This window comes from Phoenix dactylifera, chromosome 7 (genome assembly GCF_009389715.1).
Source record: "Phoenix dactylifera cultivar Barhee BC4 chromosome 7, palm_55x_up_171113_PBpolish2nd_filt_p, whole genome shotgun sequence".
Classification (NCBI taxonomy): Eukaryota; Viridiplantae; Streptophyta; class Magnoliopsida; order Arecales; family Arecaceae; genus Phoenix; species Phoenix dactylifera.
This window is the reverse complement of record NC_052398.1, coordinates 11581128-11602009: the sequence shown is the minus strand read 5'-3', so window position 1 is coordinate 11602009 and position 20882 is coordinate 11581128. Positions and strand designations below refer to the sequence as shown.

General features: G+C 38.0%; 1 protein-coding gene across 1 annotated transcript; it reads right to left on the bottom strand.

Annotated features, from left to right (window-relative positions):
* Positions 1-6331: 6331 nt before the first annotated feature.
* LOC103718702 (probable methyltransferase PMT26) lies at positions 6332-13348 on the bottom strand. The gene is made up of 9 exons (XM_008807631.4): positions 13111-13348; positions 10939-11989; positions 10697-10846; positions 9841-10111; positions 9659-9769; positions 8727-8901; positions 8352-8624; positions 7258-7452; positions 6332-6722 (listed from the first exon to the last, which is right to left on the bottom strand). The coding sequence occupies exons 2-9, from the start codon at positions 11953-11955 to the stop codon at positions 6494-6496; spliced, it is 2421 nt and encodes an 806-aa protein (XP_008805853.2). The 5' UTR covers positions 11956-11989; positions 13111-13348; the 3' UTR covers positions 6332-6493.
* Between the last annotated feature and the right edge of the window lie 7534 nt (positions 13349-20882).

The window sequence follows — 20882 nt, the reverse complement described above, 5'->3', positions numbered from 1 at the left end:
AAAATGGCTTTCCTGGGTTTTGAATTGACTATCCTATATGTGCTTATACCTAAACAAGTTGACATGACACAACCCAACACCCGCCAATCCCCCAACCAATAAAAAGGAACAAAATAAATAAATAACATGAGGAGGATACATCTTGTTTGTTCTACAGGTTGGGTATGGATCATTAAAAAAAAGATTCATTCTTTAGATTTAAAAGAAAAAAGTGTTTCTAATTGAAAAAAGGCAAACCCTAAAACCTATACCTCTCAATCCTGCCCCACTACCTTCTGATAATGCACTGTCATTGCCTAAATTAAAGCTCGTCATTTTATGATTGTTGGTGTGAGGACCCGTGCGGGCATGTGTTTAGTCCCACATCGGTTATTCGCTGGGTAGATTTTGGGTACTTATACAGGATCAAGGAGCCCAAATAATACCTTCCGGCTAGCCATTTTGGGTGAGGTCCTGGGTTGTTAAAAATGGTATCAGAGCAGACTCGGCCCATAATATATGTGGATTAGGAGACACTGCAGCACAGATCCATTGGGGCTAACCATGAGCCGATCGTGGTGTTTGTGATTAGATTTGAATGGATTTAAACTTTTAGCCTGACGAGAACGTCAGGGCTTGAACGGGGAAGTATGTGAGGACCCGTGTGGGCGTGTGTTTAGTCCCACATCGGTTATTTGCTGGGTAGATCTTGGGTACTTATACAGGATCAAAAAACTCAAATAATACCTTCCGGCTAGCCATTTTGGGTGAGGTCCTGGATTGTTACAGTTGGCCCTCCTCTCTTCTCCTCTCATTAAAAAACATCTTTCTCTATTATGAAGCAGTTGTTTGCAGTCAAACTATAGGAATTAAACAATTGGAGAAATTAAACGAAAGATAACCTAATTTTAAACAATAATTTATACTCCACTGCTCTTTTGTAGTTAGGTAAGAATCAAAAACTAGAACATACACTACAAATCTTTTGTCAATTAGGGTGGAATAAAAAACTAGAACACTTATCGAATATCCATAAATAAGAAATTTTCTACATGTTATACCCAAAAGCCAAAAGAGGGTCTACAAGACCCTAAGCACAAGTGAACCAAGCACAACAAATATCTTAAAGTGCTTGCAAAAATGCACATGCATAGAAGAACATATTCACTTCTTGGATACTCAAAAATGAGAGCTTTTCAACACATGAAATCTTTCTTGCCTCCAAATTTAAGAGGTCAATTGAAGAAATTTTTGGAAAAAATTTCTTCAATTGAGAGCTTTTCAACATATGAAATCTTTTTGCCACTCTCCTCTCTTTAAATTCATACTTTTAACTTCTTTTATCTTATTTATCTTCTTTCCTCATTTTATTATCTTTCAGTATTTTGAGGATTTCTCAAGGTAGCCTTCAAAATAGCAACAATAAGAGAAGCCATCTCCTATCTAAACTTAAATTGTCAAAGTTTCATTTGGACTCATATTATATAAATCTAAATTTCTTAATTACCCAAACCTCTTCCTTGATCCTGTAGAAACCCTACAATCTTTTAAAATTAATAAGAAATTTAAGAAGCCCTAGAACTCTCTAGTCCTTCCCTAATATGTATCTAAACCTCAAAATTCTATGCATGGATATAAACTCCATGCACTATGCCACTGTTTTCTATTCATTATGCACTCTGGAACCATCATAGGCTTTACTATCAACCAATACAAATCCTATGTTCATTATCCTTAGCCAAGGTTATCAATGACCTTAGCAACTTGATCTTGGCTCAAGCCTAGCTGGAAATAAGAACTAATCAATCTTGATTCTGATGTAATTGAGTCAAGTTTGAAATTGAGCTAGGCTTGAAATTAATTTCAACCCAAACTTGAAACAACTCAGCTTGATCACACTCAACTTGACAAGGATTGGCTTAATAAGGCTTAAAATTATTAATTATATCGTGATAAATATTTGTTACCTTATAATGAAGGAGTAGATCTAATTCAACAGCTGACTTTTGGTTCATTTGGCATATAACTAACCAGTCAATCAAGCTTGAACAAAATTTGGAGTGGTTGAGCTTGATTAAAGACTGAATTAAACTTAAATAGTCAATTAAAGCTAGATATGTGATGGAATTGAAGTGAACTCACAAATGCTGTCAGGCCACAATAAATAGGCTCAAGTTCAACTGAATTTGTAATCAGACTAAAACTAAGGTTAATCAAATAACAAAGGAGCCACGCTGGATCTCAATTACAGCTTGAAATTAATTTCAACCCAAACATGAAACAACTCAGCTTGATCACACTCAACTTGACAAGGATTGGCTTAATAAGGCTTAAAATTATTAATTATATTGTAATAAATATTTGTTACCTTATAATGAAGGAGTAGATCTAATTCAACAGCTGACTTTTGGTTCATTTGTCATATAACCAATCAGTCAATCAAGCTTGAACAAAATTTGGAGTTGTTGAGCTTGATTAAAGACTGAATTGAACTTAAATAGTCAATTAAAGCTAGATATGTGATGGAATTGAAGTGAACTCACAAATGCTATCAGGCCACTAGAAATAGGCTTAAGTTCAACTGAATTTGTAATCAAACTAAAACTAGGGTTAATCAAATAACAAAGGAGCCATGCTTGATCTCAATTACAGCTTGAAATTAATTTCAACCCAAACTTGAAACAACTCAGCTTGATCGCACTCAACTTGACAAGGATTGGCTTAATAAGGCTTAAAATTATTAATTATATCATGATAAATATTTGTTACCTTATAATGAAGGAGTAGATCTAATTCAACAGCTGACTTTTGGTTCATTTGGCATATAACTAACCAGTCAATCAAGCTTGAACAAAATTTGGAGTGGTTGAGCTTGATTAAAGACTGAATTAAACTTAAATAGTCAATTAAAGCTAGATATGTGATGGAATTGAATTAAACTCACAAATGCTATCAGGCCACTATAAATAGGCTCAAGTTCAACTGAATTTGTAATCAGACTAAAACTAGGATTAATCAAATAACAAAAGAGCCACGCTTGATCTCAATTACAGCTTGAAATTAATTTCAACCCAAACTTGAAACAACTCAGCTTGATCACACTCAACTTGACAAGGATTGGCTTAATAAGGCTTAAAATTATTAATTATATTGTAATAAATATTTGTTACCTTATAATGAAGGAGTAAATCTAATTCAATAGCTGACTTTTGGTTCATTTGTCATATAACCAACCAGTCAATCAAGCTTGAACAAAATTTGGAGTTGTTGAGCTTGATTAAAGACTGAATTAAACTTAAATAGTCAATTAAAGCTAGATATGTGATGGAATTGAAGTGAACTCACAAATGCTATCAGGCCATTAGAAATAGGCTTAAGTTCAACTGAATTTGTAATCAAACTAAACCTAGGGTTAATCAAATAACGAAGGAGCCACGCTTGATCTTAATTACAGCTTGAAATTAATTTCAACCCAAACTTGAAACAACTCAGCTTGATCACACTCAACTTGACAAGGATAGGCTTAATAAGGCTTAAAATTATTAATTATATTGTAATAAATATTTGTTACCTTATAATGAAGGAGTAAATCTAATTCAACAGCTGACTTTTGGTTCATTTGTCATATAACCAACCACTCAATCAAGCTTGAACAAAATTTGGAGTTGTTGAGCTTGATTAAAGACTGAATTAAACTTAAATAGTCAATTAAAGCTAGATATGTGATGGAATTGAAGTGAACTCACAAATGCTATCAGGCCATTAGAAATAGGCTTAAGTTCAACTGAATTTGTAATCAGACTAAAACTAGGGTTAATCAAATAACAAAGGAGCCACGCTTGATCTTAATTACAGCTTGAAATTAATTTCAACCCAAACTTGAAACAACTCAGCTTGATCACACTCAACTTGACAAGGATAGGCTTAGTAAGGCTTAAAATTATTAATTATATTGTAATAAATATTTGTTACCTTATAATGAAGGAGTAGATCTAATTCAACAGTTGACTTTTGGTTCATTTGGCATATAACTAACCAGTCAATCAAGCTTGAACAAAATTTGGAGTGGTTGAGCTTGATTAAAGACTGAACTAAACTTAAATAGTCAATTAAAGCTAGATATGTGATGGAATTGAATTGAACTCACAAATGCTATCAGGCCACTATAAATAGGCTCAAGTTCAACTGAATTTGTAATCAGACTAAAACTAGGGTTAATCAAATAACAAAGGAGCCACACTTGATCTCAATTACAGCTTGAAATTAATTTCAACCTAAACTTGAAACAAGTCAGCTTGATCACACTCAACTTGACAAGGATTGGCTTAATAAGGCTTAAAATTATTAATTATATTATAATAAATATTTGTTACCTTATAATGAAGGAGTAGATCTAATTCAACAGCTGACTTTTGGTTCATTTGTCATATAACCAACCAGTCAATCAAGCTTGAACAAGATTTGGAGTTGTTGAGCTTGATTAAAGACTGAATTAAACTTAAATAGTCAATTAAAGCTAGATATGTGATGGAATCGAATTGAACTCATAAATGCTATCAGGCCACTAGAAATAGGCTCAAGTTCAACTGATTTGTAATCAGACTAAAACTAGGGTTAATCAAATAACAAAGGAGCCACGCTTGATCTCAATTACAGCTTGAAATTAATTCAACCCAAACTTGAAACAACTAAGCTTGATCACACTCAACTTGACAAGGATTGGCTTAATAAGGCTTAAAATTATTAAATATATTGTAATAAATATTTGTTACCTTATAATAAAGGAGTATATCTAATTCAACCGCTGACTTTTGGTTCATTTGGCATATAACCAACCAGTCAATCAAGCTTGAACAAAATTTGGAGTTGTTGAGCTTAATTAAAGACTGAATTAAACTTAAATAGTCAATTAAAGTTAGATCTGTGATTGAATTGAATTGAACTCACAAATGCTATCAGGCCACGAGAAATAGGCTCAAGTTCAACTGATTTGTAATCAGACTAAAACTAGGGTTAATCAAATAACAAAGGAGCCACGTTTGATCTCGATTTTAGCTAAAAATTAATTTCAAGCCAAACTTGGCCAGACCACTCCCGACCTTTTGATCGGATTGTATTACCTCTTGCCTTCTTAGCAAGTGGCATGGATTTGATTCCTTGAGGTGTCATTGTCTTGTTTTGGCCTCCACTAGCTCTGTGTCCTTGATTTGATTCCTTGGGTTCAGTCTGTCTTCATCCTGGGCTTCGGACTAGGTAAGAAGGGATGGTGTAAGGTAGCAAGCGGACTTAAAAGCTCCTCCTTGGGAGGTGGGGGGTTCTCAGAGAACTTGGGTAGCCAGAAGCTTAATAAAGCTCGACTCAATTACACATTTATCCTTAGCTACCAATCCTAGAAATTTTAGATGACTATGCTTATTCTTTTTCTTCCATAGTTTGCAACCCCACCATAATATACCCAAAAGTGGGATGGCAAACTTGTAGAGCCTTTAAAATCCTAAAGATTTGGTGAGACTTGAAAAGGTTGGATTAAAAAAAAAATGTACAGGTTTTAATTTGAGCCATCCAGGTAGACTGCGCATAAACTCAGTCACCACTAGGCAACAGAAGTTGGCGTTTGAATTGTTCTTTGGCACATTCAATTCATTCGATGTCTCCACAAAACTATCACTGCAGCAGAATAACGACTTCCTGAAGGAAGAGAGTAATATAATCCCATTCCCAAGCAAATTCTACCGTCATAAGCATATCGACTACAATTTTGAAGGACTTCCAAGGGGTTTTCATGTTACCTTCAAGACGCATGGGATTAAAACAGAGACCGATATATCCGAGCATGATCAAATTTGTCGATGGTACCGACAACATTGCTCATTTTCTTGTGAAACAACGTCATGTTCTCGTTCATAAAATAAATCACTAATGTCTTATTAATATAAGAACAATGCTCTAGCACCGAAGCCTAACAAAATAGATATGCTAAGATGAATAGCCACCATTTAAAAAAAAAAAAATGATTGAACATGGGGTACAAAGAAAAAGATCCTTAATTAGTCACCTAGAAAGGCATCAATCACTTGTGATATTCCTGCCGAGTGCAATGAAAGCCAGTAAGATCCAGCAGCAGGACCTAGCAGTCTGAAGTATGTGCAAAGATGAAGCAATCAACAATAATTCTCAAGTTGAACACAGGAACAATGTATAGTTTATTATCTAAAGAAATGCCTCCACTCTCATGGGTGCAGATATCTCGTGCCCTCACTTGACTGTAATCCAAACTAGATTCTTGATGATGGACAATGTTCGCATTGACACTATCTATAGTTGCATTCAGGTACCATTATAACATTAGATCTTCCAGTCTCTACGAATGGAGGAAATTTTCATTAATTCGAGAATATATGATTCTACAATTGACTTGTAATTTGTGCAGACATTTTTTTCCCTTCTTGAATGCAAGATGAAGCATACAACAAAAATTTTACATCAATATATGAGAACAGCAAAAATTACCTAACTAAGACATCGATGACGCCCTTGCCTCTTGCTCTTTTGGCCGCCATATTGTCTTTTGAACACACAGCAATCCCTCATGGTCCTTTGAGTAGGTCATCCGGATCTCCCAGTGCAGAGATTTTGCCATGTTCTCTATTTCATTGATTGTCTCCGCATTGTCTCTTACAATCAGCTTCCCTTCTGGTCTCAGTATCCGATCCACCTCGGCAATCACTGGCGGTAATTCGCACCTAGAAGGGTAGCTCAGAGCGTCAACATATAGCAAAATTAATGAGTAGAAAGGAAGTAACAAATGCATTTCTGAGATGTGATACTTCAATGTGGCTAAAGTGCATAAAATGTGACAAAATGCTGATATAAGAGCGCAGAAGTGTCATTTATATCTAATATTACTTGGGAGTGTTAAGAAAGGAAGATATAATATTAAGAGAACATTTCTCACTGACTTCAGCAGAATGATGATCATACATCCCGCTAGAACTTTAACCATCTCCTAGAAAGGTCGAAAGGCTTGGGTAAAAGAGCTGCTCTTGGGATGGGAAATATCGTTCCCAAAGTAATAAGACATCAACCACTAGGAGATGTTCCAATCAAAATCAGGTTCAGTTTAAATAATAATAATAATAATAATGCAGGCAAAGGATTGGAGCAAGTTCATGTAAGAAAGATTGCTGGACGTTAATTGCAAGCCAAAGGATTCAGTAACTGGCAGGATATGATCCTGCTTTGTTGCAATTAAGTGAATAATAAAATTATAATGCTGACCTCTTTTTGAGCTTTGAGAATAGATGGTCTGCGTGGAGAAGATCATATGTTCTTGGGTAGGTGCTGAATGATTCACACCAATCATGATACATTCCGAACAGTCCCCGCTCATAAATAATGGGAAGTGTGTCAGCTGAGTCGATTGAGACGATATTCATGACCCACACTTTCATGTCTCGCAAAGCTGCAGCAAAACTGCAAAAACAAGCATAAAGTAAATTCAAAACTGAAAGCAGGAGGAGGAAGTCTAGAAAAGGTGATCTGCTTATCCCTCAAATCAGAAATCAACAAGATTAGATCAGTAGATTATAAGGTAGATTATAAAACAGACAACTGAACCTTCACATTCCACTATACATAATCAGGAAGACAAATTATAACTAAATTTCATGATTCGAAAATGTTCTAAAACTAGTCTGTCATGTAAAACATCAGCTCTTCATCAACATGCTGCCAAATTCCTGATCATGCTCAATGGCACGTATGAAGAACCTACCTTTGCACTATGCAGCCTCAAAAATAGCAAGACACAATATGCGATCATTGTCATATCATCAGCAAGAAGAACTGAACCAACTAAACATTTTTTTAGTAATATCAGGTCAATGGACCCTCTTCAACAACATGCATACACACAAATAATGCAGACAGTTCATCAATATGCAATTACTCAAGAAACCATTGGCACCCTCAGCTATGCCAAGCATGATTTTGCATCAGTCCTACAACCATGATGTTTAAAGTAAAGAATAGAGGGACTAAGCAAAATTTAAGTTGCATATCACAAGCTAAAATTCTAGACTAGAAACAGGGATTTGACCTCTTGTGGCCTCTCATGTACAAAAATGAGAAACTATCAATCGGTTTCACATTTAACTTTGAACTTGGAAAGAATTGAGTTGGAAAACAATAATTAAACTGCAAAAAAAAATCCGTCCCTCTTGTCATAATATACATGTTGATACAAAATTTGTATATAAATAAAACTGAAATCAAAACCCACAAAAGAACACCCCCCCCCCCCCCCCCAACCGCCACCCGAAAAAAGAGGATCTAATAGTCCAACACCTGAAAGAAGCATGGTATCTACTTACCCTCCGTATACAGATCTCATATCCATGACATTTCTGACATGAGACCAGTTGATTCCAATTCCATTCACATATGACTTGCTTACAACACGTTTCCAGTGCTCATAGTCTGCTTCAAAGTCCTTGGGGGCAGGTTTACCATAAACCCCAACCTGAGAACTATTTAGCCAATAAGGTGCCTTCTCCAGCCTTAATGGCCACTGCTCTGGCCACTGTGACCCACGCACATTAGGATCTACGGGCAATTTATGCATGCAAGCTTGCAAGGGGACGTTCCTACACAAAAAATGAAAATAAATCACCAAGGCACCAAACCTAATACATGATAACAAAACAACCAAACAAATATATAGACTGCACTGTTAGGAATTAGCATACCAGGCTGCATCTGGATCATCAGATTCTTGACAGAGTGGAGGGTTGTTTTCCATTCTTTTCTTGTAGCATTTATTGTCAGAAGGTTTTCTGAAGATTGCTAATCCCACGCGGTTAAAGGTATCCTTTGTTTTAGTTACCATTTTCCAGCACATGGACTTCGTCAGTGCAGACATGGCTGACATCAAAATCCACACAATATATAGGTGAGAACTTCCTAGAGGTACCTGGCCCAGAGTTATTTTAGAAGTAGTATTCTTATCTTTACAACCTTTCCTAGATAAGCTCTACATGCTCAAGATGAAGTAGCAAAATAAAGATGTATGGTGAAATCAATAGTCTTGATTCTTCCTTCTGTGTTTTATGTAGACAAGGTAAAACATTAACTCATAATGACTGTATGCTAAAGCCTTAGTTGCCAGAATAAGTAGCCGGGGCAGAGGCAGGTATCAGAGTGGATGCAGCGAAGAGACTAATTTAAAAACACTTCACATAACGAGGTGCTTAGGAAGAAGGTAAGCACTGAAGGAGTTGTAGCAGTAAAAATTCTAGATTATGATTCTTGTACCACTTAATACTACCATCATGAATGTCATAATGCAATTCAGTGCAACAGATCACAGGAGCATTTAGTGAAAAAAGTTTCAGCACTAAGAAGGCAGTTTTTACTTCATTTCCAGTCATCTGTATTTATTGTACCTAAACCTAGAAGTGAGTCATCCATCTAAAACCAAAATAGGTTGACTTGACTCTAGTTTACGTTAAACAACATTAAAATAGCTCGACTTTTGAGTTTATTTTCGAGAATAAATTTATTGACACTTTACTTCCTAAAAAATTTCCATGATAGTTTATAATGCATTTTGAAGTTTCTAGTACAAATTTTTTTCCCCACATCTATTTCAATCATACAAACAAACACAAATAAATTTTACCTTTCCAGATCTCAGCATCTTCTGGAAGCTTTTGATAAACTGGAGTAGCAGACCACACGAAGTACCCACCAGGACGCAGCAGCCGATTTAACTCCAGCAAAAGCTTACCACCTAAAAGCTACCACATCTAAGATCCCAAACCAGTCTAAGAGCAAATAAATAAAAGGTCTAACATTAAGTACCTTCAATGTGCCACGGTACTCGGCAGCGGGCACAGTGGACAACATCAAAGACCCTGCTGGGGTAGGGAAGTCTCTTGGTGCCCATGACTGCTAATACAGCTGGGATTCCCCGCTCAAGAGCAAATTGCACTTGAGCTTCATGCTCATCTTTGGGTGCAAATGACATGGTAAGCACATCTCTATCAAAGAGATAGCCTCCAAAACTAGCCACACCACAGCCAACATCCAAAACAACACGACTTCTTTTTCCCCATGCAATATCAGGCATTGACTGCAAAAATAAGATCAAAACATACACATCATGCACAAGGAAAAAAATAAAAAATAAAAAATAAAAATCATCAATCATCAATCATCTAAATAAGAAAATCTACAGATACTTTGCCTGAGTGAAAATTTTAATGGAGCACACATAAATAGGAATACATGCCATAACTGCAAGAATGTTTTATGCACCCTATAAATTCTGTCTTAGTCATTGCAAATAGTACCTAAGCTAGCAACGACGAAAGATAAACAGATAAATAGAAATTCTACAGAAAACACCTTGCACAATAAAGATATTAGTGATACAAACATGCAAACTCTCATGACTAAACACAGCATATGCAGATATTGTGAACAGCAGCCATGGCAATTGGGAGTTCTTTCTATCAAATGCACTAATAGGAACCTGAGCAATAAAGGTTGTGTCATACAAGAACCAATACAAGCAGTAATATTATCCATCCAGAGACAGGACAAGAAATTTCAGGCACTCAGAAGGCATGAAAACAGGATCTTACATGTTGAGAAATGGAAAATAACAGGGAGATTAAAAAAAGGCAGCTACCTATATTAGAGGGTAGAAAACAACCTGTTGAATGACATCAATGTAGTGGAGTGCACCATGCTTAAACTGTGTTCCACCCCCTGGAAAAGTGAGGTATTCTCCTGAAACTTTCACCCAATTTTGATGTCCCTTAAACACTGCAAGCTTGGTATGTGGGGCATTAGAGTACCATATCTGCAGTTTAGTCATAAAACTAAATTAACAAGCTTGACTAAAGGAAGGAGTAGTTGAGCATTAAAAGGAAAACTGAATGGCAAAATAAAAACCTTTTCCCTGCTCTTGGGCCAGTCAACTGGTCGCTTGTATCCATTTGGAAGAGGAACAAGGCAGGTTGGCGCCTCTTCAGGGCAATGCCTCTCTCGATGTTCATAGTGTTTGGTACTACGAAGTTTCCTGATAGCTTCCTCATTGTCAAGACAAGGAATATAATCTGCTCCAGCAGTGACATTACAAAGCCTCCAATTGTAACCCACAGTTTGGCCCCTTGATGAGGCAGACGCTTGGACCTCCTTCTCATTCTTTGATTCTACAGCTTGTGTGGACCATGCCCCATTCTGGGTATTGGTCTCATTTAAAAGCTCTGACTGGGCCCCAGATGGAAAGACCTCATTTGAGCCCTGATCCTGATTCCCAGCATTATTGTCATCAGATTTTTGTCCTGTCTCCTTGCCTTCATTTTGCTCCACCTTCTGCTCTATCTGACCTTTATCCTTCTCATCCTGTGTTTTATTACCATCAGAATTCTCCTCTTCTTCAGATTTCTTTTCACTATTGATTCCTTGTTGTTCATTATTTTCAGCTTCCTTGGAATTCGGTTCTGAGTTATTATCTTGCTCATCTGACTTTTGTTCCATGTTCTTGCCTTCCCCATCTGCAAGAGTGCCTGTGTTTGCCTCCAAATTTGCATCTCCACCCTCCCGAACTTTTTCTTTGTCTGCCTTACCGTTTCCATCCCTATAAGTCACAGATTTAGTTGTGTCCTCTGACTCATCTTTGGTATCCTCATTGCCCTTCACAGGATTCTCCTCTGGGGTCTTCTGCACTGACTTCTCCAAATCTTCAGCTATGTCGCCTGAGTTATCCTTAGAATCAGTTTCTGAAACTTGCCCCTTAGCGTTAGATTTGGAACTCGGTGGAGACATCCCCAGAGGAGTTACAGTTGAAGATGTCATCATCCATATGCCAACTAAACAAAGAGCAACAAATACAACAATGGTTGTTGTTGAACGGAAGGATGACGATGTCCTCCTAGAATCAGCCCGCGAGCCTTTCCCAAGTGCCATTTTATCACAAGCAAATCCCTCTCAAATAGTTTATCTGGGGATAAAAAAAGGTGCAAGAAAAATAATGTTTAAAATATCAATCAATTTCCTGATACTCTTTCTTAAAAGAGAGTAATAGAAAACACTAATTTCCAGCAGATCTGAAATGTGAAAAAAGATAAACGAAACTCCATGCATATCTGTAATGAAACTTTATAGATCTACTAAGATACCAAAATAGTTGGACTACCAAGCGACTGAAACCAAATGGTTAATTTTCTCCAAAAAAATCATCGTTTAAGGACTCTGAGCCTATCAGTGCTGGCGGTAAACACTAGTTTCAATGGGGCAAATCAGCTGGATCAGACTTCAGAACATTCTAAATTTATCAGGAAGAAAACACCAATTACCAGTTTCGTAAAACAAGCCTAATAGTGTGACACCTACTACACCTATCAATTCATGAGCTTCAATAGTTCTCAGATGCCCAGCAGTCGTTAAGAAACAAACACTTGACAACAACGTTTGAACAAGATAAGCTGCAAACACTATCGGAAACCAAGCATTAAACAAAATACAAAGAAGGTGACAAACTACCGAGTAAACTGATGGTGATGGTCCAAAACATTCAAAACTTTCCAGGTGAGGCGCAAATAAACTGCAATTTTTAACAAAAAACCTTACTTCATCAAAGTGAAACAAGCGCCAATAAAAAGAAGAAAAAAGAGTAACTTCGTGCCATTTCAACTGATTTTAAGCTTTTCCTTTAGAAAAAAAAAACAAATCGCAGAGCAAATTATATATTTGAGCACTTCAAGACATGCATTAATTTCGCATCAAAGAGTAACACCAGACAAAGACTTTCAGGAAAATACCATCACAAAGAGAGAAACTACACAACGTCTCAGCTTAATTTATTTTCTCAAAATCTGAAGCAAGAATGACTCGATCAAAACCAGATCCAACTCAAGACAACAAGAACTTATATCAGCGACCATGAAAGTTTCTAAGAAGAAGAAAAAAAAAAGACCCCATTGCTACTTCTAAAGATACATACCAAAAATCACAAACAAAAACACCAAAAAATTCGCAAAAAATAAAATACACCAATTCACACAGAAACAAGCATCAACGCGTAGATCGAATAGATCCGAAGCACAGAACGCCAATCCTTACCTCCCTGCAGATGAAAAACCCTTCGTATCTGAAACGAGGAGAAGAACGCAAGCGAGAGCTTCCAGGGTTTCTTCTCCCCTCGCCCCGCCCCGCTTGGAAGCAAAGAACCCGACTATCAAGGGTTCGTATTCGAGGGTCGAGTCGATTAAGCCCGTACTATTTTTTTAATTTTTTTTAATACCAGGAAAATAATAAATATTTAGGACCAGAACAGATCCCGCGAGGGAAAGTGAGAGTGACAGCCGGTGGAAGCGAGACGGCCAGTTTGTATTCGATAGGTTGTTCCTTCGGACCACTTTTAGTTGACAAGAAAGCGACGACGTCAGAGTCCATGAAAGAGGTTGCTTTGAATTTTATGATGGCTACTATTTAGGTTAAAAGGGTGTGAGGGTACATGAGAAGCAAATCCGTTCGCGGCGCCGGTGAGCGCGGACAGCCCACGGTAAGGACTAAGGAATTATGCATTAGAGGCCCACGTGACAGGCCGGCGTTAATTTTGGACTGACGAGACTGCCCTTCTCGTGTCTCGTTCATTACTTGCTTGCATCTGAATTAGTTGAATTAATTCAACCGAATTCATCATTATTTGACGGTCCCGCTTATCACGGCTGCATCCTTCCCAGGAAAAAAAAAATCACCCTCCTTCACGCCTGTCGACCGTTGGATCGTCCGCTGCATAGATCGCAAGCAATACGGACCATCATGCATCCGTCGGCGCAGATCTCACAGTCAAATGGGGATGATCTAACGGTCGACCGGTGCGAAGGAAGGTGTATCCTTCTTTCGCGCAAGGATACAACCGACTCCTTGGAAAGTTGACGTTTTAATTACAATCCTGGTATGCATCCTTCCGAGTCATCATAACCAAGGGGTAAATACAAATTACTATATCTCAGAGGGTTACATACATATATGCGTACAAACTCTATATAGAATAAATAATATAGGTTGATATATGACCATGCTAGCAATGAAAAATATTATGAGTGTTATACTTGTTTTGGTGCTTTCATGACTGCTACAAGGCCTACCGCTGTGGATTTTTCATCTTTGCACACTGAAGTTAATAGAAGGCTTGATGGATGGAAATTAAATGGAGAATGCTTTCTCAAGTTGGGAGACCGACTTTGCTGCATACTGTTTCAGCCTCCATGCCTATCTACCAACTTTCTCTCCATTTGTTTTGTGCCCATCAAGGTGGTTGATAACATAGAAAGTAACATGAAATCATTCTTGTGGGCTCATGAAATTGGTTGTAGAGGTTTGCACTTGCCGTCCTGGGACGTTGTTTGTAGACCGAAAAAAAATGAAGGTTTGTATAAAGCGTCGGCAAAAAAGCGTCGGTGAAAACTAATTTTGCTGTAATGCTTGGTCGAGGTTGCTATAGAAGGTGGAACTTCATAAGTAGAGGCATGTTAAATCATGGGGGTAGACTGTGGTGTGCGTAATGCCAAGTTGCAAAGGATACGTGGACTCTGCTCTCAGCCAGAATAGGACTTGCAATTTATCATAACTCGGTGCAATCCTTGCTATCTAAATATTAAAGTGTCAACCATATATGGTCCAAGAAGCTGTTTTTGAAGTTATGCTTGTCTGAAGAACAGCGTTTCATTTTTTAAATCCAAGGTTGGTGGTTATCTTAAACTACTAAGTTCCTTGCACAAGTACGAATTATTTTTCTTATTCCTTATCGCATGGCACCTACTTCTCACAATAAGTGAGATTGACCCAAAAGAAACCAATAGGACTTGGAATATTTTACATGCAAGAAAGTGGCTTTTTTTTTATATTGATCCTCAAGCAATCATGCAGGAGACAACGTTCATTGTTTTTATTTTGTTCCACAACTGTTCATATTATACGAAGACATATTCATGAGAAGGAGACATGATGTATAAGCGAAATGTACTTGAAGATTACATTAAACTTAACGGTTAGCATCTGTTCAAAGAAGGGAGAAAATGGCCTTGACCATTGACAAACAAAATGGCTGCCAACACACAGTCTACAATTTCAGGTACTTCAATCAAAAATGCAAAAATTGTAATCCAGCATGACCAATTGAACAACAGAGAAAGTGCTCGCTCTAATGTTTAAATAAAGAGAAAAATAACAACATATATGTGCATAACATGAAAAAGTTACAAACTGTCGACAAGCTAAAAGCAATTACAACCCAAACAGCATTCAAAGCCTAACGAAAACTAGATTAACATGAGGAAAAAGGGAGTCCAACACACCAGATTTCCTTCAGACACACCAGCACTGATGCCCCTTAAATTGGTATAGACCTGTCACAGTGGGTCATGTGAGGCCCTCTGCATTTATGATTAGGGGTGTTCATGAAGAAAGGAGTTCTGATAATGTGAGCACATGGTAGTACTAATGATTTTACTTCAAAAATAAGATTATTTAGACCTCTCAGAATTATATTTTCGTTCTAGACTTGCATCTTTCCATAAGTGAAATTCCTGATATCTTCATTTTTTAATAAATCCTGGGTGATCTTTGATCTCCTGTTTCATCAAAAAAAAAAGAAATTCTTGAGCTGCATGTCAGTTTGCTTTGTCCATCTGGAGCCTAAATGTACTTCTAAAAATCAAATGTTTTCTCTGATTATGTTGGAAGAAGAAATTAAACACCAGGAACATTCTTGAAAAGAAGATTCAGAAGACTGCTGGAGGTTGTGTTTTATGTCATCATGCTTAGGATTTGTTTTCTACTTACCCATTTTTCTCTACTATTTGGAAAAGGATTTGTTGTTCCCTTGGAGTGCTTCATCCCTAAACATCCTTTGAATACATATATATGGATTGGAGATTCAGAAACTTCCCTAAAACTTTCCAGCTTATTATTCCTTTGCTGTTTTTGGCCATGATTTGGGCTTGTTGGAAGGAGAGAAATGCATGAATCTTTCTCAACAAACAATGCCAGTTAACAATACTCTACGATTTCATTGATAAAACTCATATTTCGTATTACTAGAACAATAATCATATAAGTGCTTTATAAAGGGCAGAGTTCTGATTGCATATATATGAGTGAAAACAAACAACGTTTGATTGCATAATCTGATAAAAATTAATGATAAAAATGAATTTAAAGATCCGATTATAAAATCATGAAACAATAGAAACTAGAACAAAATTTCTAAACAATCCGATTATAAAATGAAAAGAAAATCCAAAAAATTTCGAATTTAAAGATCGAAGTAAGAGAAGAAGATCCCAAACTTGGCCTTGTCCTTGTCCTTGCCGGCTCTAAAATTCAAATGCCATGTGAGTGCAGAGTAAGAAGTTTAGGAGGAGGAGGAGAATGGGAGGAGGAAGTTGGCCAAGGAGAGGAGGCCAACGGAGAGGGGGGAGGAGGAGAAGGAGATGCGGTGGAGGAGAGCAATTCGGGGTCGGTCGGCGGAGGAGAAGAGCTGAGATTGGTGAAAAGGGCTAAGAAGGGGGTTGGTCAGCATGGTTAGAAATTTGGGGCTGATGAAGGGGGTTGGATTTTGTTTGGGCGGAGGAACGGAGTCCGACGATGTTATAAGAGTCGTCGGATTTTGGCTTCCACCAACACTTATAAGCGTCGGTGATTAACCCTTCCGACACTTATAAGCATCGGTAATGGATGGATTACGGCGATGCTAAGCAAAGCATCGACAGAACCAAATTATTTTCGTCACTTTTTAAAAAGCGTTGGATTTTTTGTCGCAGAAAAAAAATTACCGACGCTTCTATCTGGCATCAGCAATATAGAGTCGGCAATTATGATTTTTTGTTATAGTGAAAGGACAATTATAGGGAAGCCTACTTATGTACCTAGTGAAACAACTTCACGAGAGCTTTTGGTTGGCGATCAAAATTGGAATCGGAATGGATTAGAATGAGAATTAGAATAACCATATTTTTCAATATGTTTGGTTCGTGACTATAATTAGAATCGGAATGGGATTTGAATACTAGAAGAGAGTTGGAAATAGATTCTAAAGGATTGAGGCATTATTTTCATTCTCCTCTGGAATCAGAATAGGAATGTGACTCCCCCAAGCCAAACAGCTGGAATGGGGGTCACTCATTTTCATTCCTATTTCAAGACTCAACTCTTTCCAACCAAACATGCCCCAAGTGCATATTCTGATGCTATTGTTGCTGTCTGAAGATAAAGGCCAAGTGAGATGTTATTGTGGTTCAATCCTCAAAAGTCATTATATGGCAGTTTCACAAGAAATTGTAGAGCTGCCCAATAACCCAACAGAAAATGTGGTGCCCACGGAGAATCCAACAACTAAATGGGATATTGAAGGTGCAGGAATTTTAGTTGCTAATAGCCTGCTCACAGTTACCCTTGCATGGTCACTTGCTCCTCATATTGGAAAGGTATGTGATCAGTTGGTGCCATTTCAAGTTTTTTCAATTGATAATGGTGGCTGGAATTTCTGTTATTTGCATTGTCACAGTTTTCCAGGGAATGATCAAATCACTGTTCAACTTTTTGTGGCCATTCAGAATCCTTCCATGTATCAAATATTCATTTCATCTTAATTTTTTATCTTTCCATATTACCTGATGGATAGTCATATACATGCATAATCTGCATACATCTAATAATTTTACGTGGCAAGCATGGCTGTCTGGTGCATAATAAGTTTTAGGCAGCCATCGATCAAATAATAGCTCATATTTGTTTGGCTAATAGATTGTGCTCCTTCACATACAAATTTCTCACTGGCATGCAGAAAACCGTAAGAACTGGTATTCTTATTCTTCTAGGAGGTATATGTGCATTGACAGGTTTGATCTTCCTTTGATTTGTAAGTAAAACCCTCTCGTTTTATCTCTAGAATCTCTAATCTTTTTATTAAAAAAGGAAATTTTGACTTGTGATTTATGTTTTATTTGGGCCCAACATATCTCATATGCTTTCTTTTGCTCTAGTCTATAATTCACATTTTATATATTAAGACAGTTTTGCATTAAAGATCAACTTTTGTGGAATCTTATGACAGATCAAGGCAGCAAGTTCGTGCTATACGAATCTACAGCTTGCAAGGCGAAGTTTTGTGGATATCTATTTATGCCTCTTTGGGAGAGATCTTCCTATGTTTGTGCTAGATCTTTTCTATAAAGTATGCTCTTACAAAACCAACTAATAAAATAATCAACAGAGACAAGATAGAGGTCCCTCAGACAATAGGTTTCATGGTGTCTTACTTCAATAGCATGTTAGAGGGGTATAAAGCCATATTAGTTCATAGAGCATTAATGTAGAATTATACAGTAACACAGTTTTGCCATCACAACAGTGTAACCATACAATAAATGCCCATCCAGCCTCATTTTATTTGGTGAATGTAGGAAGACAAGAATTAGAACAGAAGCTGGAACAAGAAGGGAGAAGCATAACATATGAGATTACAATTTAGGATTGCCTAATTTGTGTGGACAAGAACAGGGGACAATTTGTGTAAAGCCCAGCCCCTGAAAACCCAAACTAGGCCTAATACATTGACTAGCATGGAACGGTCCAAAGGCCTGTTGCCGTTGCAAGTTCCAAACAAGGCTGCTCGAACACGAGGAGGAGGACTTCTCCTCGACCTTAGACTCTCCCCAACTCCCTTTCAAGCACCACATCATCGACCACTGCCGCCTCCTTCCTCTCTGTTTTTTCTCTTGATAACCAATGTAGTACAGTGAGGCTGTGGAAATTTGTCATAGGAGACGAGGTGAGAGATTCCAATACCTCTCTATTCTTCTTCCTTTCGCTCGGACACCTTCTTTATAGGTGAGGGGGGGCACTTCGATCGACTTTTCTTCTCCCGCTCCTTCCCGGTCGAGGGGAGAGCTCATCGCAACACGAGAACACACTATAGATAGCTGCATGCGCGAGTTATGACAAGCGAACTATTCCCCTTCCCTTTCAAACCATCATCTGCCAAATCACAACATGAAGTCTCTAGATTTTGACTGCAACCCCCCTCCCCTGTTTCATGGATTATCGGCCTTGTGTTTTTTCTTTTCGGCCGTCTCTACTGGCATTCATCGTCAAGGCCCTCAACCACTAGCCTGCGCCGGAGCTCTAGCCACTAGCAAGCGGGTTGGGACCGAAAATGATTGAGCAAAAAAAGCCCCAATTTGGCCCCATTTTCTCTTTTGTTCGCCAGCCTCCATCGTCGGTTGTTCCCTGCTCGACCACCGTCAGACGATTAGTTGCACCACCACATCTCATAGACTTCCGTCATCCCTCCTTTCTCCTCTTCCTCTTCTTCTTCTCAGGGAATGACAAGAGGAGATCTTCCTCCTCCTCTATGTTGAAAAAAAAAATCTATATATTTTTATCTCTCTCCACTTAGTCTCGACTACCTTTATGGATTCCTAGTCAACCGATCCTAGATCGGCTTAGTGGCCACACCGCATATTAGCCTCCAGTAACCTCGGCCTCTCCTTTCTATTCTAAGAGAGGCCAAGTGTAGTAGCCTAGCTCCTTAGACTTGTGGGCCAGCCTGAAGAGACCTAGGCCCATTAATACATGCATGCCATGCATGTGTAGGCAGAGAAGAAGACTTCGGTTTGGAGTCTTCTTCTCTCTCCACTGCAGTGGACTCCGGGAGTCCTAAGGAAGCTCAAAAACTGGCTTAAAAATCTTAGGATCTCGTATATAAAGGGTCTTTTCCTCTTATGAATTCTATCATCAATTTCTCGAGGGATCACCGCCAGTTTCAAAGCTTTTCTCTTTGGAAGTTCTCTTTAGATCTTCGCCAAAAATGTTGCCAAAGCACTTCGTCAGACCAAGGTAAGTGATCTATATCTTCTTCTCCTTCCTTTTCTAGTGTTTTAGTAGTGTTTCAACCCCGATTTGAGCTGGCTAATTGCTTGGATTCAAAACAGGTGTGCTTTGTTTCGATTGTTTCATCTTCTTATTCACCGCCGCTAGCTGCTGGAATAAGCCTAGCTTTTCCGCCTCCCAAGACCTCTTAGATCGTGTGGCCATCAGTCAGAGAGATCGGTCATGATTTAGGCTGAGTTATCCATATTTCATCTTGATTTTCCTCTCTTCTTTTCTTCACTAGCAGACCACCGTCGCTAGTGATGCTTTTGACAAAGGGCTCACCCTTGGCCACCGCCACTAGTGCCGGCTGCCTTAGCCGCACCACCCCCTGATCCAAGAAAAAGAGGGAGAGATGGGCTCTCCCTTATTTGAGAAAGAAGAAAAGAGCCTCTCTTCTCCCTCTCTCTTTTCTCTTGTGGTTTTCTCTTCTTCTTTTTCTCTCTCTTTGCACGGATTTATGTACCCCAGCAGGAAGATCCCAGATATTCTTATTGTGGATCTAGGTTGACCCTAGTAGAGAGTCTTGGACCAATATTATTGAAACCACCCATCATGCTAGTTTTCACTCTGTCATTCATCAACCCTCTATGGATCTCCACCATCAACAACGTAACATGTTACCCATGCTGTATTTGATACCTATTGCTTGATCTAATAATTTGAAAAATACTATTTTGACACATTTGGGTAATTGGGCATTACTGGACTCTATCATCATTAGTCCTCCTTATGTTATCCCTACCATGATCTGATTCTTGTTTCATGAGTTGACTGGTTTTATTGGCTAGAGCGGACCAATTTAGATTATCGGGTGCTGCTATCTAATCGACCTTGTCCTTTCTTTACCACCGACTGCTGTCAGCTGCCATTGAACCCATAATTGATAACTTCTAATCTATTTTTTTTTAATTGGATATATATATTTTTTAATCAGATAGATTGAATTACTTTAT